We start from the raw sequence: 24,365 nt of genomic DNA, 5'->3' as shown, positions 1-24,365 counted from the left end.
CCAAACTGAGTTAGAATAGGTTCCCAGCAACCATGGTTGGGATGGTCAGACTCAGAGACATTGTGTGCATCATTTGTTGCCTTCTCCCCACTTCAGGTGCGTTTGATGCGTATCTGCACCTCGGCCGGGCTCTGGGAGTCAGGGACGACAACACAGCCGCCGGCTTCCAGTACCAGCTGGCCATGAAGATGAAGGAACAACAGACCAGGAGGAGGAGGAAGGTGAGCAGTGGGGACAGGGGCAAGGCGAGGGGTGGTGAACAGTGGGAGGGGTCGGAGCGCGTTGTGATGGTTTGAGGGAGGGAGAATGCTGGTTTCCAGGTTTTAGGAATGGATGACTCAGTACTAATCCCAGGTGGCAGTATAAGTGTGTAAGGGGAGATCTTATCCTAAGGGTGCAGTTTGGTGAAGTGATGGTGATGGAAGGGCTAGGATGAGATGTAGGGTGGGCATAAGTCAGATATTCCATTACTCTATGTCACCACAGAAATGGAATGAAAAATCAACACGGATGGGATCTTTTAAAGATGACTTACCTACATATGTTACAGGTTGATTTTGCCACCATGACACGAGAGTTGGTTGATGGGGAGATGTCGACAGACCCTGCCATGGAGGTTGTACGCACAGCAGAGGCAGCCACATCAATAACGAGGGATACAGGTGAGATGAGTGGGGACAGGTGAAAAGAGATAAGACACAGGTGAGGGGAGAGGGGAAGCAGGTAGGGGGTCAGGGATACAGGTGATAGGAGATTGGGCAGGTGAGGGGAAGGGGGAAACAGGTAGGAGGTCGGGGACACAGGTGAGAGGAGATGGGACAGGAGAGGGGAAACAGGTAGGAGGTCGGGGACACAGGTGAGAGGAGATGGGATATGTGAGGGGACAGGGGAAACTGGTAGGAGGTCGGGGCTCACAGGTGAGAGGAGATGGGACAGGTGAGGGGAGGGGGGAAACAGGTAGGAGGTCGGGGACACAGGTGAGAGGAGATGGGATATGTGAGGGGACAGGGGAAACTGGTAGGAGGTCGGGGCTCACAGGTGAGAGGAGATGGGACAGGTGAGGGGAGAGGGGAAACAGGTAGGAGGTCGGGGACACAGGTGAGAGGAGATGAGACAGGTGAGGGGAGAGGGGAAACTGGTAGGAGGTCGGGGCTCACAGGTGAGAGGAGATGGGACAGGTGAGGGGAGAGGGGAAACAGGTAGGAGGTCGGGGACACAGGTGAGAGGAGATGGGACAGGTGAGGGGAGAGGGGAAACAGGTAGGAGGTCGGGGACACAGGTGAGAGGAGATGAGACAGGTGAGGGCAGAGGGGAAACAGGTAGGAGGTCGGGGACACAGGTGAGAGGAGATGGGACAGGTGAGGGGAGAGGGGAAACAGGTAGTAGGTTGGGGACACAGGTGAGAGGAGAAGGGACAGGTGAGGGGAAGGGGGAAACAGGTAGGAGGTTGGGGACACAGGTGAGAGGAGAAGGGACAGGTGAGGGGAGGGGGGAAACAGGTAGGAGGTCGGGGACACAGGTGAGAGGAGATGGGACAGGTGAGGGGAAGGGGGAAACAGGTAGGAGGTTGGGGGACACAGGTGAGAGGAGAAGGGACAGGTGAGGGGAGAGGGGAAACAGGTAGGAGGTCGGGGACACAGGTGAGAGGAGATGGGACAGGTGAGGGGAAGGGGGAAACAGGTAGGAGGTCGGGGACACAGGTGAGAGGAGATGGGACAGGTGAGAGTAGAGGGGAAACAGGTAGGAGGCTGGGGACACAGGTGAGAGGAGATGGGACACAGGAGTGGTGAGATAGTCATACAACAGGTTCGACATGAGTTAATATCAATATCAATGTTAAAAATTGTATAACATTTTGAGAGAAATATTTCAGAAAAAGATATACATATATCCTTGTTAAATCAAAACTTTTTATTTATATCTGAACTGACTATGCCAAAAAAGTGTTTTGAAGGTTGCTTTATAGAGACATCCACATGCACGGACATGTGTCAGTAAGTTATAACATTGGCAGTTCAAAGTGGACTGATTGCTTCCTGTCTTGTTCCAGGTGTAGACCCAATCCAGGAGGCCCTGATTGAGTATAATCAAGCCATGCAAGGGACGGTAGTGCCACCCGATGTCTTCTTGGGGCTTCGGTTCCCAGATGGGGAGGCTCAGCCTGGATCAGGAGGGGCCCCTGGAGTAAGTGGAGTGAGTGAGTGAGTGAGTAGTGGGTGAGTTTTGGTGGGTGAGAGAGCGGGCTTGGTCAGGGTTGGTGGGTGGGTGAGTGAGTGAGTGAGTAGTAGGTGAGTTTTGGTGGGTGAGATGGGGCTTGGTCAGGGTTGGTGGGTGGGTGAGTGAGTAAGTGAGTAGTAGGTGAGTTTTGGTGGGTGAGCGAGGGGGCTTGGTCAGGGTTGGTGGGTGGGTGAGTGAGTAAGTGAGTAGTGGGTGAGTTTGGGTGGGTGAGCGAGGGGGCTTGGTCAGGGTTGGTGGGTGGGTGAGTGAGTGGGTTGGATGGGTGAGTGAGGGGGCTTGGTTAGGGTGGATGGATGAGTGGTTGGGTGGGTGGGTGGGTGGGTGAGTGTGTGAGTGAGTGGGTGGGTGGGTGGGGGAAATGACTTTGAGTGAGTGAGTGAGTGTTATGTCTGTACTACTGCTACCTGCCTAAATGAGTCTTGAGGGTGTGATGACACAATCAGTCAGGCCACACATTTTTACCACAAGGTACACAATAAGGACGGCTCTTAATGGGTTACTGAGGAACTTGTCATCCCCACAACACTGAGAGGAAAAAGAGGATGATAAGATCGGTTTAATGTTTTCATGCCTATGGTATACTTTGCTCGTGTATCAAACATGATAGAGGTGGATATTGTGATGGTTGATATAGGGTAGTTATTGAGGTTGGAATGTTGATTTCTTGGTAACTGCCCTTTGAGTCAAAAGGGCCCCAACTAAATTGGGGACTGGGGCTGATAGTGTGTCATTATTCACAAGGGTGTTGGAAGGATGCTTTCAACCATGGTGTTGTCTTACTTGATTGTTTACATCCACTGATGTATAGTTGTATGTTTGTGTAAAACAACACTCATCGTTGACTGGTTTGTTTGTGTGTTGTGAGACATGAGTAGTGTGCTGTAGAGAAGTGAGGACACTGTTACATGATGTTACAGGAGAAGGGGCCAGGTCGTTCCTACCTGAACGTGGTGGACATTCGAGCATCTGCTGTGATGAGAGATCTGGCGGAGAGGCCGGCCGAGGACAGGATACAGCCGGACATCAGCCTCAAACCTTCCTCCATCTCCGCTACTGCAGCACGAAGGATGGGCCAGAGGATGGGTGAGTGTTCCCTCACAGCTTGCATTAGGAACAAGCCCAGGCTTCCCGAGGCAAGGGAGCTAACTGACTATATAAGTCCAGTTTCCACCCTTGCTGAACTAGGCTGGAATTTCAGCGCTCAATCGCAGCGCCACCAGTGGCTATTACGAGCTATGTCCCTCCTCTGTCCCTCCTCTTTCAGTCCTATTGAGGCTGGAATTATGGAGTTATAAAATGGCAGGACTAACGAGTCTCTGCATAGCTCAATCAAAATAGTGTAACGAAATCGACATCCGGTTCGTAAACTGCTGTTTGAAAAGCATGTGTACCTTCAACATGACGTCAACAGAAATTTTCAAAATCTTTTCATGTTTTTAATCACGGTGCTCACGTGTTTTGATGCACTTCGCAGAGTAATACCCGATTTATTACTATATAGATCTTGATTATTGATCAGATCGTCTAAATTGGGTGCCGCCATTTTGTTTGAAGTTTAATGAGAGATGGAATCCGATTGGTCAATAGGAGGGACAAAGAAGAGTCATAGCTCGTAAAAGCCACTGGAGGCGCTACGATTGAGCCCTGAAATTCCAGCCTAGTTCGGCAAGGGTGGAAACTGGACTTTTTACAGTCAGTTAACTCCCTTGCCTCGGGAAGATGAACAAGCCCTTGCATGACGGCATTGTGTTTCTGGTGATTGGTAAGTATACACAAAAACATATTGACACATTCAACATTTATAGATCAAGGTCATCAGGTGAAAGTCTTCTCCTAGGGATTTTGTGACACCCTCATCCTATGATGTGACTGAATCCTCTTATCATGTTTGTTTGTTTGTTGTTTAATGCCACGCTCTTATCAGGTAACAGAATCATCCTATCATGTGACAATCATCCTATTATGTGACAATCCTTCTACTATGTCACAATCATCCTATTATGTGACAAACCTTCTATGTGACAAACCTCTTACTATGTAACAATCCTCCTATTATGTGACAACCCTACTATGTGACAGTCCTCCTATTATGTGACAACCCTACTATGTAACAAGCCTACAATTATGTGACAATCCTCCTGTTATGTTTCACTATTCCTATAATATGACAATCCTTGTTCTATGTAACAATCCTTTTATGTGACAATCTCCCTATTATATGACAATGCCCCTATTGTGTGACAACCCTACTATGTAACAATCCTCATAATTTGTGACAATTCTTGTACTCTGTAACAATCCTCCTATTATGTGACAATCGTTGTACTATGTAACAATCATCCTATTATGTGACAATCATTGTACTATGTGACAATCCCCCTATTATGTGACAACTCAACTATGTAACAATCCTCCTACTATGTAACAATCCTCCGTTTATGTGACAATCCTCCTTCTATGTAACAATCCTCCGTTTATGTGACAATCGTTGTACTATGTAATAATCCTCCTATTATGTTACAATCATTGTACTATGTGACATTCCCCCTATTATGTGACAACTCATCTATGTAACAATCCTCCTACTATGTAACAATCCTCCTATTATGTGACAACTCAACTATGTAACAATCCTCCTATTATTTAACAATCCTCCTACTATGTAACAATCCTCCTATTATGTGACAATCCTCCTACTATGTAACAATCCTCCAATTATGTGACAATCCTCCTACTATGTAACAATCCTCCTATTATATGACAATCCTTCAACTATGTGACCATCCTCCTATTATGTGACATCCTTCTGCTATGTGACAATCCTTCTACTAAGTGACAATCCTCCTACTCTGTGACAATCCTCCTACTATGTAACAATCCTTCTTTTATGTGACAACTCAACTATGTAACAATCCTACTATGTAACAATCCTCCTATTATGTAACAATCCTCCTATTATGTGACAATCCTTCTACTATGTGACAATCCTCCTACTATGTGACAATCCTTCTACTCTGTGACAGTCCCCCTGTCATGTGAAGTCCTCCTACTATGTGACAATCCTCCTGTTATGTGACAATCCTCCTTCTACGTGACAATCCTCCTATTATGTGACATCCTTATGCTATGTGACAATCCTTCCACAATGTGACAGTCCTCCTGTCATGTGAAGTTCTCCTATTATGTGACAATCCTCCTACTACGTAACAATCTTCCTACTATGTAACATCCTCCTTCTATGTAACAATCCTCCTATTATGTGACAATCCTCCAACTACGTAACAATCCTCCTATTATGTGACAATCCTTCAACTATGTGACCATCCTCCTATTATGTGACATCCTCCTACTATGTGACAATCCTCCTACTATGTGACAATCCTCCTATTATGTGACAAGCCTTCTACTATGTGACAGTCCTCCTATTATGTGACAATCCTCCTACTATGTGACAATCCTCCTATTATGTGACATCCTTCTGCTATGTGACAATCCTTCTACTGTGTGACAGTCCCCCTGTCATATGAAGTCCTCCTATTATGTGACAATCCTCCTACTACGTGACAATCCTCCTATTATGTGACAATCCTCCTACTATGTGACAATCCTCCAATTATGTGACAAGCCTCCTACTAAGTGACAATCCTCCTATTATGTGACAATCCTTCTACTATGTGACAGTCCCCCTGTCATGTGACAATCCTCCTACTATGTGACAATCCTCCTAATATGTGACAGTCCTCCTACTATGTGACAATCCTCCTATCATGTGACATCCTTCTGCTATGTGTCAGTCCTCCTGTCATGTGACAGTCCTCCTACTATGTGACAATCCTCCTAATATGTGACAGTCCTCCTACTATGTGACAATCCTCCTATCATGTGACATCCTTCTGCTATGTGTCAGTCCCCCTGTCATGTGACAATCCTCCTACTATGTGACAATCCTCCTAATATGTGACAGTCCTCCTACTATGTGACAATCCTCCTATCATGTGACATCCTTCTGCTATGTGACAGTCCTCCTACTATGTTACAATCCTCCTATTATGTGACAGTCCTCCTACTAAGTGACAATCCTCCTATCATGTGACATCCTTCTGCTGTGTGTCAGTCCTCCTATCATGTGACATCCTTCTGCTATGTGTCAGTCCTCCTATCATGTGACATCCTTCTGCTATGTGTCAGTCCTCCTATCCTGATTCCTCCGATGGTGTTTGTGTTGTAGATGCTGTAGAGGAAGGTCTGCGTGAGGACTTGGAGCCACCTCGGCGTTACCATCATGATGCCGTCACCGTCCGAATGTTTGAGTCTCGGCAGGCTGGGGAAGACAGGTAGGTGATGCTGGTTGAGTGAAGGGTGTCCTGATCCCCAAAGCTATAATGTGTCACGTTTATTATTGGTTTCTCTGATGCCTTCAGTAAACACTGACCTTGTTGTTTATTATGTCACAGAGTGTCGGTTGCTCTGATGCCTTCAGTAAACACTGACCTTGTTGTTTATTATGTCACAGAGTGTCGGTTGCTCTGATGCCTTCAGTAAACACTGACCTTGTTGTTTATTATGTCACAGAGTGTCGGTTGCTCTGATGCCTTCAGTAAACACTGACCTTGTTGTTTATTTTGTCACAGAGTGTCGGTTGCTCTGATGCCTTCAGTAAACACTGACCTTGTTGTTTATTATGTCACAGAGTGTTGGTTGCTCTGATGCCTTCAGTAAACACTGACCTTGTTGTTTATTTTGTCACAGAGTGTCGGTTGCTCTGATGCCTTCAGTAAACACTGACCTTGTTGTTTATTTTGTCACAGAGTGTTGGTTGCTCTGATGCCTTCAGTAAACACTGACCTTGTTGTTTATTTTGTCACAGAGTGTCGGTTGCTCTGATGCCTTCAGTAAACACTGACCTTGTTGTTTATTTTGTCACAGAGTGTCGGTTGCTCTGATGCCTTCAGTAAACACTGACCTTGTTGTTTATTTTGTCACAGAGTGTCGGTTGCTCTGATGCCTTCAGTAAACACTGACCTTGTTGTTTATTTTGTCACAGAGTGTCGGTTGCTCTGATGCCTTCAGTAAACACTGACCTTGTTGTTTATTTTGTCACAGAGTGTCGGTTGCTCTGATGCCTTCAGTAAACACTGACCTTGTTGTTTATTTTGTCACAGAGTGTCGGTTGCTCTGATGCCTTCAGGAAACACTGACCTTGTTGTTTATTTTGTCACAGAGTGTCGGTTGCTCTGATGCCGAGAGGAAGCATGAGGGAGTCCAAGGTGGCCATGATCCGACGACTTCGAGAAATGAACGAGCAGATGCATGCCATAGACGAGATGTCAAACAACATGGAGTCAGACTTCATGAACACCCATCTTGTGAGTGGCTGAGCGTTTGTTCCTCTGGAAAAAGTATTTATGCCTCATTCTCTGAGAATAGTTGATGCAGTTAAAATGTGTTATTCAAAAAGATTTTTGAAAACATAATTGCATTTATCCAATGAATAACCCTTTTTTTAAATTTGTCAGAAAAATCAGATTGTGGCTGTAGGAAACAAAATATATGTGGAGATTTTAACTATTGACTGGTTTCCAGATGCTCAACACCCTGGATGCAATGGTGGATGCTGCACATCCTTCAGCTCAAAGGAGGGTAACTTCAGATTCAAGAAGTTCCTCACCATTAAGAGATTCTCAAGAGGCAAGTTGTTGCTTATTTTTCAAGCCACAAATTCTGATTTTATTATGTCACACCAATGTAAGCATTCCTAAAATAAGGTATAACTGACTGCACTTTGCTCCACTTGAGCTTGTGTTGACTTCTGTTTGTCTCAAGCAGGGCCGTGTATCAGGCAGACTGACACCAAAGTCTTCCCAGAGATCTCCTCAGCCAAGCGCCAGATCAGCACGCTCCAAGAAGTCGACCAGGACCAGGTAACCCCCAGCTTATACCATCACAGAACGACACTGAACATGTCCTCAGATGGCATCTAGATGTTGAGGGTTAAGGGAGACTGTTGGTATGATTGTGTGGTCACAGCGAAACTCAAACTCTGATGTATCAGGAATCCTTCATGACAAATCTTAATTGAAGAATGAAGGGTGAAGGGTACTGCCAAGAATTAAAAGTCAAATTATCAAAGATAGACGATATGAAACAAATAAGTGAGTGAGTGAGTGAATATGGTTTTACGCCGTTTTTGGCAATATTCCAGCAATATCACGGTAGGGGACACCGGAAATGGGCTTCACACATTGTACCCATGTCGGGAATAGAACCTGGGTCTTCGGCGTGACGAGCAAACGCTTTAACCACTAGGCTACCTGACCGCCCGAAACAAATAAGTGAATGATTTAATAAGGATTTTCCTCATTCAGTTTGTTGACTCATGGTGATGAAACGGACATATTGTTAAGATGCTATGCACTTTAGTCAGTATGTTGAGTCCATCGATCTTAGCATTTCTGTAACTAGATGTATTTCAGAAAGTTTGAGTTAAAGTATGGATTGTGCATGTTTAAAGGTATGCGAATATTTTCACTTGATGGGCAGATACTGGTACCCTCACAACTAAAGTCAGCCGTGATTAACCGTCTGTATGTCATTGTGACCCTTGTGTATGTCCACTATCTCTGTGTCTCTGTTCAGTGCGGATGCAAGTCACATGTCTGGCCTGAGCGGCATCAGTGACATCATCGGTGAGGTCATCGCCGGCGGGGGTGTTGACCTTGCAGAGGCTGGAATAACCACTGCAGAGGCTGAGATGTTGGCTTATAAAGCCAAAGGGAGGTAAGTGCTGGATGGAATGTATTGATCATGTATTACAGGAAATATCAGATCACAGTACCAATAAGTCCTTTCATAGCGTTCAAATACCTAAAAAAATATAAAAGGCAGCACTAAATATTCCGAGAATAAGAACAACAATGAGAGGTGACTAACGGCATCGGGTGGTCAGGCTCGTAAAGTTGATGCATGTCATCGAATCCCAATTGCGTGGATTGATGCTCATGATGTCAGTCATTGGATTGTCTGATCCAGACTCGATTATTTACAGACCGCCATCATACAGCTGGAATATTGCTGAGTGAGGCGTTAAACAACAAACAAAGAAACAAAGATTATCCCATCTGAGAGTTGTGAAGGATGGGTATGAGACAATAAATCTAGTTTAGTACATCCTGACTCCTCAAATTGTATTTGGTTGCATAAAGATGAGCTTCTGCATTTCTGGTATTATGGTTGTTGTGCAGCAGGGCTGCGGCGGATGAGAGGGTACGCATGAGTGTGGAGAAGCTGCAGCAGATGGTGACCCAGGCGCAAGGGAACGCCAACCAGAACGACCAGGAACGCCAGAGGGAGCTGCAAGACTGGATGGCGGAGAAGTACTCGGAGAGACAGCAGGAGTTCCGGAGACAGAGAGCCGAGCTACGGGAGAGGGAAGTCAGTCCATTCAAACCAAGCAACCTTGTCACAGAGGTATGTGTAAGACAGAAGGCATCAGTTACATGTGTATCCCTTGTGTGATGAGAAGGAGAGTGAGTGATTGAGGACAGATAACTCTGATAGGTAACCAAGGTCTCTGAAGTTAAAAGAGGCCTGTTTTGGGTTCTGTGTAATATGATCAAAGTGAAATAGAAAATTGCAATGCGTTGTGTCAGGAAAGGTATACTAATATGAATGTCCAAATTCATGTAATTTCATATGACTATGCTTTGTATGATGTGAGGGCCTGGGAGAGGGGTCATCAGTTCCAAAGTTAATACAATATAATATACTCTAATGAACTCACACAAAGTCAGAAACATCAAGTCTAAAAACACTGTTTGTGCTTCCCTTTTTGATCAATTTCGATATCGTGGTTTCTTGGATAAGGAGTAAAATATTGCTTGGATAATGTTTGGGCAAGTAAACTTCCAGTGGGCTACTGAAAGCTCCATTTGCACTTGCCTTATGTTATGTATGCATTATGATAGTATTTGACCCTTTCCTTCATATATTTTTATACTGTTATACAAAACAATACGGTTTCATACTCTGATGTACCTGCAAATGTCGATGGTTGCAACTAATACTTGTGTTCTATGATGCAGGCAACACTAAGGAGCAGAGCACTTCAAGAAGCTGAGAAGGAGCGAACAGCATTCAGGAAGAACACTGGCAAGGAGAACATGGAAAGACGATTTGAAGAAGCTGAGATGCTTCTTGGAGATATTTTGGTTGACAAGCCACAACTTCCTAAAGAACAGCCTTCACGGAAAGCTCCACGTAAAGTTTCACCCAAGCGAACATCGTCCCTGTCACCGCAACGTACTTCATCTCTGACCCCCAAGTTCAAGAGGAAGACTTCCCCGCCGAGGGCAGGACAGAGGGTGCTTCGACCAACGCTGACCGATGCAAGTCCAACTTTGTCACTGAGGTCCAGGAACTTGGAAAGAACGAGGGTGATTCAGACCGACTTCAGGAGGACCCCGAGTCCCGATAGTCCCACGAAGAAGGGCATCCTAAAGACTTCCGACAACTTTGAGGAACGACCAAGACGCCAGGATGGTGTTCTCGCCTTCTCGGATGAAATGTTATTGGAACAAGGACTTGACTCAGACTTTGACAGAACAGGTGGTTCCACAGCAGGTGAGAGAAAACCTATGTTAATCTATACAGTTATGTCATGGAACACTGCCAAAAAATCTATATAATCACTATTTGATTTACATTGACACTTTAACTGCCCTTTGACCCGTATAAAACTTCCTTAATGCATTCGTGAGGATGGGGCCCTGCTTTGAAAAGAGTTTGGTCACAACAAGTCAAAGGTCGGTCATTGTGATAAAAATGAAATACTGATAAAAGAGGCTACTCACTTTTAGCCAGGGTGTGAACCTGAGGACATCGATCTTATCGCTCTGTTACTTACAGTGCTGTTAGTTTGAGTAAAAACATGATTTGTGCATGTTTACGAGTATACAAGTGTTTTCACATGAATAGCAGAAGCTAGTGTTCCAGATTTTGTAAAACATGGATAGTGACATGAAAGAATCGGGTGTATTTTTACTTCTTTTGAGTAGTATATATTGTCTCTGTTTCTGATGATACACTGTTTCACTCCTGACATGTTTCACTCTCTTCGTCAGATCTTCTGAGTTACGCTCGCCATGTGGAGGAAATGGATGACAAGCCTCTGCCCTTTGAAGGCTACACCAAGGACTCCAGATCAGAACCCAAGAAGACCAATGTCCCTGTGAAGCCCTACAAGCCCAAGTCCTTCACCGAGCTGGTGAGACTGCAGCGACCCGAGAAGCTCCGGACAGGTCCAGTGAAGCGGGCGGGGCCCAACTACGTTGAGAGGCTGTCTAGTATGAGTCGGCAGAACACAGCACGTGATTCCACAACGGAGGAAAAGGAGAGGCTGTATGGTGAGTGTTATGTGTTGGCTGTTGTTGCTGTTAGTGTTCACCGCAGGACTCGGATCCTGGTATCCCATACTTGTCAATTGCTGCATGTGGCGGAGCCTTGTCATGTGGATAGGGCTTTATCATTAACTGTGTATGGGAACGTGCTGATCTCAGATTGAAAAGGGGCATCTGTTGCTGATCTTGGTGGAACAGGGCATCTATTTGCTGATCTTTGTGAAAGAGGGCATCTATTTGCTGATGTTTGTGAAAGAGGGCATCTTTATGCTGATCTTTGTGAAAGAGGGCACCTATTTGCTGATTTTTGTGAAAGAGGGCACCTATTTGCTGATGTTTGTGAAAGAGGGCACCTATTTGCTGATCTTTGTGAAAGAGGGCATCTTTATGCTGATCTTAGTGAAATAGGGCATCTATTTGCTGATTTTTGTGAAAGAGGGCACCTATTTGCTGATCTTTGTGAAACAGGGCATCTATTTGCTGATCTTTGTGAAAGAGGGCATCTATTTGCTGATGTTTGTGAAATAGGGCACCTTTATGCTGATCTTTGTGAAAGAGGGCATCTATTTGCTGATCTTAGTGAAAGAGGGCATCTATTTGCTGATCTTTGTGAAAGAGGGCATCTATTTGCTGATGTTTGTGAAATAGGGCACCTTTATGCTGATCTTTGTGAAAGAGGGCATCTATTTGCTGATCTTAGTGAAAGAGGGCACCTATTTGCTGATGTTTGTGAAAGAGGGCATCTTTATGCTGATGTTTGTGAAAGAGGGCACCTATTTGCTGATCTTTGTGAAAGAGGGCATCTATTTGCTGATTTTTGTGAAAGAGGGCATCTATTTGCTGATCTTTGTGAAAGAGGGCATCTTTATGCTGATCTTAGTGAAATAGGGCATCTATTTGCTGATTTTTGTGAAAGAGGGCACCTATTTGCTGATCTTTGTGAAAGAGGGCATCTATTTGCTGATCTTAGTGAAATAGGGCATCTATTTGCTGATCTTAGTGAAATAGGGCATCTATTTGCTGATTTTTGTGAAAGAGGGCACCTATTTGCTGATCTTTGTGAAAGAGGGCATCTATTTGCTGATCTTAGTGAAATAGGGCATCTATTTGCTGATCTTAGTGAAAGAGGGCATCTATTTGCTGATTTTCGTGAAAGAGGGCATCTATTTGCTGATTTTCGTGGAAGAGGGCATCTATTTGCTGATGTTTGTGAAAGATGGCATCTTTATGCTAATCTTAGCGAAAGAGGGCATCTATTAGCTGATCTTTGTGAAAGAGGGCATGTGTGTGTGTAACGGAAAGGGGCAGAGGATACTGTGCTGATCTTTGTGAAAAAGAGCATCCCGGACTGAATATTGATATTGCTGAGTTTGGCTAATGCCTGGCAACCTCCAGCTGTTGTGTTGTTCATTTTGGTGATGGTGCTCAGTCTATCAACTTGGGCTGGGATGAGTCCTAATTTACTACCCAGGTACCCTGACCCTACCCGGGTACCCGCTGTAGGTCTCAAGAGATGGGTACAAAATGTCCGATTGGGAATAGTTCGATTGTAGCCCTTGAAAAATGTATTTAGACACACGTATAAAACGATCTGGTCATGCAAACACAAAAGTTGACTGAAGTTTTATCTTTATTAACCATATAAAAGTCAGCAGGAATGCGTACATAGTCAGAAAGTAATGTGAACATTAGTGACTTGTAGTGTAACCATGGAGTTCTTGATAATTTATGTCATTAAACAATATATCACGTGACTAACCATGGGTCAGTGTACTCCTGTGGGTATCTGGATCCTATTCAGTACCCACCCGACCCGAGTACCCGAGTACTTACTTGTACCAGCCCTAATATCAGCCAGTGGTCCCTGGACTCAAGATTTATTATACTTTACATCCCATGAAAAACATTCATTGACCTGCTGTTTGTGATGTGTGTTGATGAAGGGACTTGTTTCTTGTTGATTGTGTTCTGAGATGTGAGTGAAAGCCTGTTAGTGGAATGTAATCCTGATATATATATGCCCTATGTCCAATTCCTTGCCATAGTTTCAAGGATCGTTGACTAATTGGATGCAAGGATGTAGACAGTTGATTTCACACTGATGATGTGGTTATCTCAACTTGATTTGCAGGTTCTAAGCACATCCCTGGCACAGCGCGGAAGGCGGCCACAGGGCCACGGCGGGTGAAGACGTACGCAGAGCGTCTACAGGAGATGAAGCCAAGGACGCAGTACTCCACGCCAGTCGTCCCCAGACAGCATGTCCCAGAGTCAGGTCAGTAGGAAACACACCTCTCTAATTAATTACACTTTGGGGAAGGATGCCTGTCATAAGGGCTTAGCCAAAAGAATCCTGCTTGATATGCTGGTAGCCTGCCATCTTGCCCAGTGGCGTATCTTTTGTTTATGTTTTCAATCACTATCTTTTCTGGTCCTTACTCAGTTTGAAAACCACTGTGATAAACAAGATAAAGCTAGATTATTGCTGACATCAAACAACATTTACTCTCTTTAGATTTTTGTTTTGTGAAAATGATATGGATAAACATGCATTGTGATCATGAAGAAATTTCGATAGCGAGTCATGTCATTGGACCGTGATACTTTGTGTTACTGTATCAGATTCCTGCTGTTTGAAACCCCGATAACTGTCTATGTATTAGATGTGCAGCGCAACTTCAAGTCAATCAAGTTTGTAGCAGGGAAATAGCTCCCTAAACTTGTCTGTACACAAACTGAACTGAACTATACAGTGAAACTCCAGAAGTATGCTTAACAAACTGGTGGTTTCTTTCAGTTTGTTATGTCTAGTGTTGCAAGACAACCATTATATTTCATTCCACTACTTATAAGACATGGTGCCACTGTTATTGGTTTTTGGTTTGACTATTTTATCACTATTTTATCACTTATTATGATATCCACCTATTTGGTCACTGTGTTATTATAATATCCATTTATTTTATCACTGTTATATTAGCCACCTATTTTATCACTATTTTATAATTCTACCTATTTTATCACTGTTATTAAATCCACCTATTTTGTCACTAAGTTATTATAATATGCACCTATTTTATCACTGTGGTATTATAATATCTACCTACTTTATCACTGTTATTATAATATCCACCTACTTTATTACTATGTTATTATAATATCCACCTACTTTATCCCAATGTTATTATAATATTCACCTACTTTATCACTGTTATTATAATATCCTCCTACTTTATCACTGTTATTATAATATCCACCTACTTTATCACTATGTTATTATAATATTCACCTACTTTATCACTGTTATTATAATATCCACCTACTTTATCACTGTTATTATAATATCCTCCTACTTTATCACTGTTATTATAATATCCACCTACTTTATCACTATGTTATTATAATATCCACCTACTTTATCCCAATGTTATTATAATATTCACCTACTTTATCACTGTTATTATAATATCCACCTACTTTATCACTGTTATTATAATATCCTCCTACTTTATCACTGTTATTATAATATCCACCTACTTTATCACTATGTTATTATAATATCCACCTACTTTATCCCAATGTTATTATAATATTCACCTACTTTATCACTGTTATTATAATATCCACCTACTTTATCACTGTTATTATAATATCCACCTACTTTATCACTGTTATTATAATATCCACCTATACACTGAAACTCCAAGTGCAGTGGACTGTTCAACTACAGTAGCGGTAGTTCAGCCAATATTATAGAACAATTAGGATTCTTCTTGGACTGTATATGTATGTTTATATTTATCTGTTATGAAATATAGATTTAATGAAGTTGAAGTCAACGATCTGTTCTATGTTTGCAGTGAGAACACGCTCAGCGGGCTGGCAGGCAACGTATCGGAAGCCAACTCCTAAAGGTCCCAAGCACAAACCCCAGACCTACGTGGAACAGCTGAAGAGACTGAATGCCAACTCAACCTCGCAGAGAACACTGAAAGGTGAGGAACCCAGAGCAGTGGGGGGGAACAGGCTCATCATACTGGTGCTGGGAAATCATGGACTCCAGAAAGTCGGCTTTATTTGTTGATATCACTAGTTGTCTTTGGATACTCATGATGTCAATCACTGGATTGACTGGTCCAGGTTCGATTTACAGACTGGAATATTGCTGAGTGGGGCTTTAAACAACTATATGTCACCTGACTGACTGTGTGTTACCTGTCTGACGGTGTGTCACCTGACTGACGATGTGTCACCTGACTGACGGTGTGTCACCTGTCTGACGGTGTGTCACCTGGCTGATTGTGTGTCACCTGTCTGTTGGTGTGTCACCTGTCTGACAGTGTGTCACCTGACTGACGATGTGTCACCTGACTGACGGTGTGTCACCTGTCTGACGGTGTGTCACCTGGCTGATTGTGTGTCACCTGTCTGTTGGTGTGTCACCTGTCTGACGGTGTGTCACCTGACTGACGATGTGTCACCTGACTGACGGTGTGTCACCTGTCTGACGATGTGTCACCTGTCTGACGGTGTGTCACCTGACTGACGTTATGTCACCTGACTGACGGTGTGTCACCTGGCTGATTGTGTGTCACCTGTCTGATTGTGTGTCACCTGACTGACGGTGTGTCACCTGACTGACGATGTGTCACCTGACTGATGGTGTGTCACCTGGCTGATTGTGTGTCACTTTTCTGACGATGTGTCACCTGACTGACGATGTGTCACCTGTCTGACAGTGTGTCACCTGACTGACGGTGTGTCACCTGGCTGATTGTGTTTGACCTGTCTGATTGTGTGTCACCTGACTGACGGTGTGTCACCTGTCTGACAGTGTGTCACTTTTCTGACGGTGTGTCACCTGTCTGACGGTGTGTCACCTGATGATGTGTCACCTGGCTGATTGTGTGTCACTTTTCTGACGGTGTGTCACCTGACTTACAGTGTGTCACCTGACTTATGATGTGTCACCTGTCTGACGGTGTGTCACCTGATGATGTGTCACCTGGCTGATTGTGTGTCACTTTTCTGACGGTGTGTCACCTGACTGACGGTGTGTCACCTGACTGACGATGTGTCACCTGACTGACAGTGTGTCACCTGACTTATGATGTGTCACCTGTCTGACGGTGTGTCACCTGATGATGTGTCACCTGGCTGATTGTGTGTCACCTGGCTGATTGTGTGTCACCTGTCTGACGGTGTGTCACCTGATGATGTGTCACCTGACTGACGGTGTGTCACCTGACTGACTGTGTGTCACCTGACTGATGGTGTGTCACCTGACTTATGATGTGTCACCTGTCTGACGGTGTGTCACCTGATGATGTGTCACCTGGCTGATTGTGTGTCACCTGGCTGACGGTGTGTCACTTGCTGATTGTGTGTCACCTGATGGTGTGTCACCTGGCTGATTGCGTGTCATCCTACTGCATGCACTCAACCACTGTGTTTTATAGTCCTGGCTGGATCTGTTTTGTTTTAAATTTTATACATATATACATTAAAATTAATATTTAATAGGTTTTAAGTTCTGACTTTCTAATGCTTCTAAAACAAGAGTTGAATAAAGATCCAGCAACTATTTCAACCCTATTGGTTTTGAAGGCTTCTTTTCTTCAGAGAGAGGGGGCACGGGTGGCCCAGTCGTCCAAGGCTCCGCGATTTGCTGTGCAGAGATGCATGACTACGTTTTGATACCTTGTACATATCTCAAATTCATCCTCAGTCTAAATAAATACAAAAACAATGGAATTTGGTTGGGTTTTATATTTGAATAATTTTATTGCAAGATAATGCTCATTAAAGAAATAGGGGGCACGGGTGGCCAGGGCATCTAAAGCGCCGCGATTCGATGTGCAGAGTTGTGTCCCTTGGGCTCGCCAGAAACCTATGATTGTGGGTTCGAATCCCGGTTCCCCCCGATTATGTTTCTAGGTTTGTCAGCACCATACCCGTGCTCGTGGGTTTCACCGAAGTGGTAAACGTCTGAGACCTGCATCACTTCGGGCTTTCCCACATTAAGCTGACACGCCCTGATATAACTGGAATACTGTTAAAAGCGGCGTTAAACCCAACTCACTCACTCACTCACTCTTCAGAGAGATGTTGTGAAATTGTTGTGATTGAAGTGGTTGTTTGTCATGGTATAGACTGGGTTTCGTTCCCTCATGTACCCTGGATGAAGACCTTTCTTGGTGTCGTTGTTTGTCATGGTATAGACTGGGTTTCGTTCCCTCATGTACCCTGGATGAAGACCTTTCTTGGTGTTGTTGTTTGTCATGGTATAGACTGGGTTTTGTTTCCTCATGTACCCTGGATGAAGCTCAACATAATATTGCGGGAATATTGCTAATGATGTTGTAAAACAAGACTCACAAGAGTAACAATACTAACCTCACTTCACAGGAGGCAAGACAGTGACCATCCAGCCCCGCACATTCATGAAGGCAAGAAAGCCGGCCCATCCTGCCAAGAATTATGTGGAACAGTTGCAGGACATCAATGCACAAGCTCCAGAAACTCTCAGGCGAACAGGTAACCATTAACCATCATTTTGTGAATATGCTGTGCTGTGAATATGCTGTGTTTTATTCGATAAAGCATATGCCTGACTTGTGATTGGTCGTAGCAAATTGTGTCACAAAATTTAATATTAATACATGACTGAAGTGTATATGATGTATGTAATAAAAAGTTTTTGAGCACAATTAGTATGTAAATGTGAAGAGATTCTTCATGAATATTTTTGGTTAAAAAATGTTGAAGGGACACAATATTGTTTGAATTACTTTTGTTTAAGTCACAGAATCTACATGTGTATGTTTTTCACTTGTTGCAGCCCAGAGCCGCAGATACCCAACTGGAAGGGGTGTGACTCGGCCCCGCCCCTACAGCACCCCCTACAGGTCGATGGAGGAAGATATCGCTGAGGGATGGGAGGCGAGGTCCGAGGTCAGCGACTGGGTCATGGAGGATGATGTCCGACAGTTGCTGTATGCAGAGGATGATGCGTCTGTTGTCTACACGGTAAGTACAAACGTATGATGATGTGAAGGCTGTCTGTGAGTTGACAATGGGTATCATGGTGAATGGTATTTAGAGTGGTCATCAAGTTAAACACCGGGGTTTGATTCCCCTGATCCCTCCCTCATTCACCAACCAAACCCCAACCCTCCTCCTTCCCTCACAAAAAAAGAAATAAAACCACCACCAACAGCAAAAACACCTGCCCAACAACCCTCCCACTAACTCTCCCGCCCAAACACTCACAAACCCACCCAACAACACACCAGCCTCACTTACAAACCTCCCACACATCCACCCACGCACTTACCCAACCAACCCAAAGTCCCAACCAACCACCACATTTCCCTCCCAACTTTCCCAAACACCCACACACTCAACGACCTGCTCAAACAACCAAACCCTCCAAACAAGAAATCATTCACCCACTCATCCACCTTGACCTTGCCTCCAACCAGTGTATAAAATTTCCCCAAATTTCAGTCAGACAACCCGACTGGCAACATTGCAAAGTTACCAGACCAGATAAAATGTTGCCAGTCCAGAATTTGCTGGTGTAACGAACCAAAATTATAAAAGGGTAAAATTAAGAATAGTTCAGTTTAATGTTAGTTCTCAGAAAATAACAATAAACTGTTGGATTGTCAACTCTGTAACTTTAACTCCTGACCATTGGGCGTGCAACTTTTCAACTGACCGTCCATCAGCAAAATAGAGATCAATGCTCATTATGTCAATCACTGGATTGTCTTGTCCAAACTCGATTATTTACAGATCGCCATCATATATCTGGAATATTGCTGAGTGCACGTTAAACAACCCCCAAAAGATTTAATGCAACAGCCCATCAACTTGCCCAAACACCTCAACAACCTGCTCAACAACCCACGCACACACAACCCTCCCACAACAAATCATTCCCCCACCCATGCACCTACACCCTCCCTCCATCCCACTCACTCACTCACCCACTCACTCACTCAATGGGATGGTCGAGAGCCATCCACTCACTCACTCAATGGGATGGTCAAGAGCCATCCACTCACTCACTCAATGGGATGGTCAAGAGCCAACCACTCACTCACTCAATGGGATGGTCACGAGCCAACCACTCACTCACTCAATGGGATGGTCACGAGCCATCCACTCACTCACTCACTCAATGGGATGGTCACGAGCCATCAACTCACTCACTCACCCTGTACAGTAGTCCCCCCTCAGTGAGGAGAGGGGCGGTGGGGTAGCCTAGTGGTTAAAGCGTTCGCTCGTCACGCCGAAGACCCGGGTTCGATTCCCGACATGGGTACAATGTGTGAAGCCCATTTCTGGTGTCCCCCACCGTGATATTGCTGGGATATTGCTAAAGGCGGCATAAAACCATACTCACTCAGTCAGTCAGTGAGGAGACTTTTTGGCAAACTCGTCATATGGCTGAAATATGCCTACCTGTACCATCCATCCACTATGTCATAAGCCACCCACCCACACCTGGTTATGAAAGATGAATAGATGAAGCTGAAACTCTACTGTTTTCCGTGCTAGGTGGGAGGAACAGCCTCAGCCTTGGACTACCCGATGTCCGACGGTAGGTCCGACTACTACAATGAAGTGATGGGCGAGGACGACTACCTCTACCCCAACTCCGTCGACGTTGACGAGATATGGGACATTGCTGATGCAGCCTCCATCGGAAGTGGCAGCGTGGCCAGTGTCATAGACTGGGATGCAGTGGATAGGCTCATTGCAGACGAAGATGATGTGTAGTCTTCATGCATGCATGTATTAATGGGGCATTCTTGTGGAGTTTGTGCCCTTTTGATATGATACAAGGATCGCAATGATGGTTACCGTATTCGGGTACTCTCAACATTAGAAATAAGGGGCTCTTATTAGAATATTATTTTGGTTGAGAGATAAATTTCTTGGTTTTTGCTGACAGCATGAAATGTATATATACGACAGATGTATTTTTCCTGAATGTAATTGCCCCTAATTAAGGGTGCATATAACACATGAGTGCGTATTATACACAAATAAATAAGACTTTTGTACATTGATCAATCGGAAGGGGTGCTAATTGAGATTGTTCACAAGTAGATATATTAGCAAATATCGCCGTGGGCACTTATTAGAGTGGGGCGCTTATTATGTCAAATACGGTATGTGTTTTGGATGATGGAGCTTTAGTAATTTCAAACTGAAATCTTGTATTGCAAATTGGTCTCAGCAAGAGAAAATTGTAATGCCTCCGTGAACAAAGATTTTGCTGTTTGAATGCAAATAATTGAAGTTTTAGATAAATGAAGCACAATGTTGTTACTATCTATAATCATTACACCCCGATGTATCCTGTGGGTCCACGACTCCTGCATACTTTCCTCATGATATTTTGATTCCTCTGTTCTCCTGTACAGTTGATGCTTGTGACCTCAGTTAGCTGTCTGTGATATTATTTCATTTATTTATCTGGTTAATGTAGATATTGTACACAAAATGTTTTATTTAAGTATTTAAGAGCAGTAAATCTTTAGTTACCAAGTAACCCGCTCATTGTATGTACAGTGATCTAAATGCTCAATTCAGCGGGGACATCACTCGCTAGTTGGAGACATTAACTGGAAATAGTGATAGCTTTATCCAGATATCAGTGAATCCATCCAGACATTTGTCACTTCTTTTATACAAGAGAAATAAAGTACATATATATTCACTGGCTTTCTGTTCTCAGTCTTCGAGGGTCGGTCGGGTAGCCTAGTGGCCGTAGACCCAGGTTTGATTCCCGACATGGGTACAATGTGTGAAGCCCATTTCTGGTGTCTCCCGACATGATATTGCTGGAATATTGCTAAAAGCGGCTTAATACCACACTCACTCACTCACTCACTCTCAGTCTTCGCACAACTGGACAAAAGGCAAAATGATATTTCAGAACTTGAAGATATTGGGGGTGGGGTCGGGGGTTCATAGATAATATGTCAGATTCTTCATTATGTGGATGAAAAAAGTTCTTATATGAAAAGAATGCCTCTGTACTGTGTTATAGTGGGAACAGAATCTACCTCGCGCTGAAGGTCATAGGTTCGATCACCTATCTGTACCCATCTTCCCGAGGCAAGTGTGTCCACTAGCCTATATCAAAGCTAGCATCTTCCCGAGGCAAGTGTGTCCACCAGCCTATATCAAAGCTAGCATCTTCCCGAGGCAAGTGTGTCCACTAGTCTATATCAAAGCTAGCATCTTCCTGAGGCAAGTGTGTTCACTAGCCTATATCAAAGCTAGCATCTTCCCGAGGAAAGCGTGTCCACTAGCCTATATCAAAGCTAGCATCTTCCCGAGGCAAGTGTGTTCACTAGCCTATATCAAAGCTAGCATCTTCCCGAGGCAAGCGTGTCCACTGGCCTATATCAAAGCTAGCATCTTCCTGAGGCAAGCGTGTCCACTAGCCTATATCAAAGCTAGCATCTTCCCGAGGCAAGCGTGTCCACTAGCCTATATCAAAGCATAGTTTCTACCCTTGCCACATCAAGGCTACTTTTCTTGCTTGACCCTGGCGTCACCTCACTTGTTGTGTTGTGCCCCTTGTAAGGAAAACTCCAATCAGATCGCTGTTTAGCTTCACAAATATGGCGACTACCATTGGCGACGACCTAGTTCATCAGATAACAAAAACATTCGCGATTTTATCCCTGACATAAAAACAGGCAATCGTTGGGGGGTTTTAAAAGACGAAAAAACAAATTTGTGTCAACAAAGACAGTCAGCGGTAAATCACCTTTATTTGAAGGTGTACCAGTTTGTGGATGTTGATTCTGTGAAACATTCTCTGATTGGACTATCGATATTTACATTTAGTGGGGTAGCACTCTGGTGCTTTGTGGCGGGGTTCTTGTGGGCTACACTGCTAGTAACAAATTAACTTGCTTCCAAATTAATACTCGTGCTTAAGGCTACCTGCTTTTCAGCGGGAACCTTTCCGGGGTTACCTGCTTCTCAGTGGGAACCTTGTCTTTCCCGACTTTTCAGCCGGGAATCCTAAAATGACATATGTTGGGGCAAACAATTGCCATGTATATGGGCCCGGCGGCGGAAGTCGTCTTGTCAAGCGGTAGCTGACAGTTGGGTTCACGGCGGTAGTCGCACAATGGTTTTGCAAAGGGGGCCAGGCAGTGGGATCTGCTTCGGCCGGCTACCTGGGGCCGGGCAGCTGTAGTCTGACTTAGGCCAGCAGCGTGGAGCTGCTTTTGGCAGCGTGGTAGTTGCCAAGCAATGGTAGCGTTTAAATATGCTACCGTGGGGGCCGGACAGTGGTAGCAGTCTCAGGCCAGCAGCGCAAGCTGCGAATCGCTGTTTGCCACGCTAGTGGCCATGGCAACAGTAGCATTTTGGTATACACAATTAGCAGCTTAGTAGCCCACTAGTACCTGCACACCCTTGGCCATTTAACCCAATCTCATCTTCTGTTTTTATTATAGGCACGGGCGTCCACGGCTCGGTGGATAAGTGCGATAGTCCAATCATATGTAGCACAGGAAAGTGGGCTTCATGTAGCAAGGGTGGAAACAAGACTTTGATGAAAAGGCTTGTGGACGCTCTTGCCTCAGGAAGATGGGCTGACCATGCAAATCGACAGTAAAGCACGGTACTACTTGTTACCCTGCCTGGCGCTCTGCATGAAGGGGATAAAACAAAAATAAGTCGGCTAGGACTCGGTCATCTTCCCGAGGCAAGTGAGTTAACTGACTATAAAAGTCCAGTTTCCACCCTTGCCGAACTAGGCTGGTATTATGGAGTTACATTTTGGCTGGGCTAAAGAGTCTATGCATAGTCCAATCAAAATCGCGCACCGAAATTGAAATCCGGTTCGTAAAGTGTCATGTAGATTTCGGTCGACTGCAGGATTTGCAAAGCATGTGCACCGCTAGCTCGTTTTCAACAGATATTTTCCAAATCTTTTCATGTTTTTAATCAAGGTGCTCACGTGATTTGATGCACTTCGCGATGTAAGACTCGTTTTATCACAATATAGATCTTGATCATCGATCAGATCGTCTTGACAGGGCGCCACCGTTTTGTTTGAAACAAATGCAAGTGATGCGAGAGGTGGAATCTGATTGGTCCACAGGAGAGGCATAGAAGGGACATAGCTCGTAATAGCCACTGGTGGCGCTACGATCGACCCCAGGAATTCCAGCCTAGTTCGGCAAGGTTGGAAACTGGACTTAAAGTTAGTTAACTCCCTTGCCTCAGGAAGATGGGACTCGGTATACTGTACGTGTCTTGATGGGTATCCATGTTAATCTGTAACATGGTATCAGTGGGCTAGCATTATCAAACCAGCTTTAGTGCGAACACATGCACCCCTAGCAACTTTTAATTAGGTCTGGAAAGATGTCCATGTGGAATCTTTTCAGTCTTCTTTTAGTCACTCCTAAAACATGACAAGGTCAGAAAATAAAACATTTTTATTTGAGTTTGTACATATCATGCATAGAAAAATGTAGGCATAAAATGCCCCTGCTTGGCACCATACAAACATTTTGACTCCCCCCCCCCCCCCCCCCCCCCATGTGGTATCACAGTAATACTGTTTAAGTCACTTAAGTAACAACACCAGACTAGTCCATGGCTGAGGGATGATGGCACAATACATTTACACACACACCTACTGTCTAACTGTTACTTTCATAAAGTTCATATTTTAGCTAT

The 24,365-nt window shown here is 44.4% G+C and overlaps 1 protein-coding gene across 1 annotated transcript in view; it reads left to right on the top strand.

Annotated features, from left to right (window-relative positions):
• The window catches only part of LOC124134597, a 71,304-nt gene extending 49,935 nt beyond the window's left edge, over window positions 1-21,369 (top strand). Inside the window, exons 25-41 of the mRNA XM_048400441.1 lie at window positions 97-221; window positions 551-662; window positions 2,051-2,184; window positions 3,156-3,321; window positions 6,467-6,572; window positions 7,460-7,604; window positions 7,822-7,926; window positions 8,065-8,159; window positions 8,875-9,015; window positions 9,480-9,705; window positions 10,320-10,857; window positions 11,358-11,639; window positions 13,765-13,908; window positions 15,494-15,628; window positions 18,042-18,170; window positions 18,475-18,662; window positions 20,202-21,369. Coding sequence (XP_048256398.1) covers window positions 97-221; window positions 551-662; window positions 2,051-2,184; window positions 3,156-3,321; window positions 6,467-6,572; window positions 7,460-7,604; window positions 7,822-7,926; window positions 8,065-8,159; window positions 8,875-9,015; window positions 9,480-9,705; window positions 10,320-10,857; window positions 11,358-11,639; window positions 13,765-13,908; window positions 15,494-15,628; window positions 18,042-18,170; window positions 18,475-18,662; window positions 20,202-20,423 — 2,993 coding nt within the window. The 3' untranslated portion in view covers window positions 20,424-21,369. The remainder of the gene's footprint in view (window positions 1-96; window positions 222-550; window positions 663-2,050; window positions 2,185-3,155; window positions 3,322-6,466; window positions 6,573-7,459; window positions 7,605-7,821; window positions 7,927-8,064; window positions 8,160-8,874; window positions 9,016-9,479; window positions 9,706-10,319; window positions 10,858-11,357; window positions 11,640-13,764; window positions 13,909-15,493; window positions 15,629-18,041; window positions 18,171-18,474; window positions 18,663-20,201) is intronic.
• The last annotated feature ends 2,996 nt before the right edge of the window (window positions 21,370-24,365 follow it).

The sequence above is a fragment of the Haliotis rufescens genome, unplaced genomic scaffold (genome assembly GCF_023055435.1).
Source record: "Haliotis rufescens isolate VD_foot unplaced genomic scaffold, xgHalRufe1.0.p SCAF_2, whole genome shotgun sequence".
Taxonomy (NCBI): domain Eukaryota; kingdom Metazoa; phylum Mollusca; class Gastropoda; order Lepetellida; family Haliotidae; genus Haliotis; species Haliotis rufescens.
Note: the sequence above shows the minus strand (reverse complement) of the source record. Positions and strands in the feature narration are given on the sequence as shown.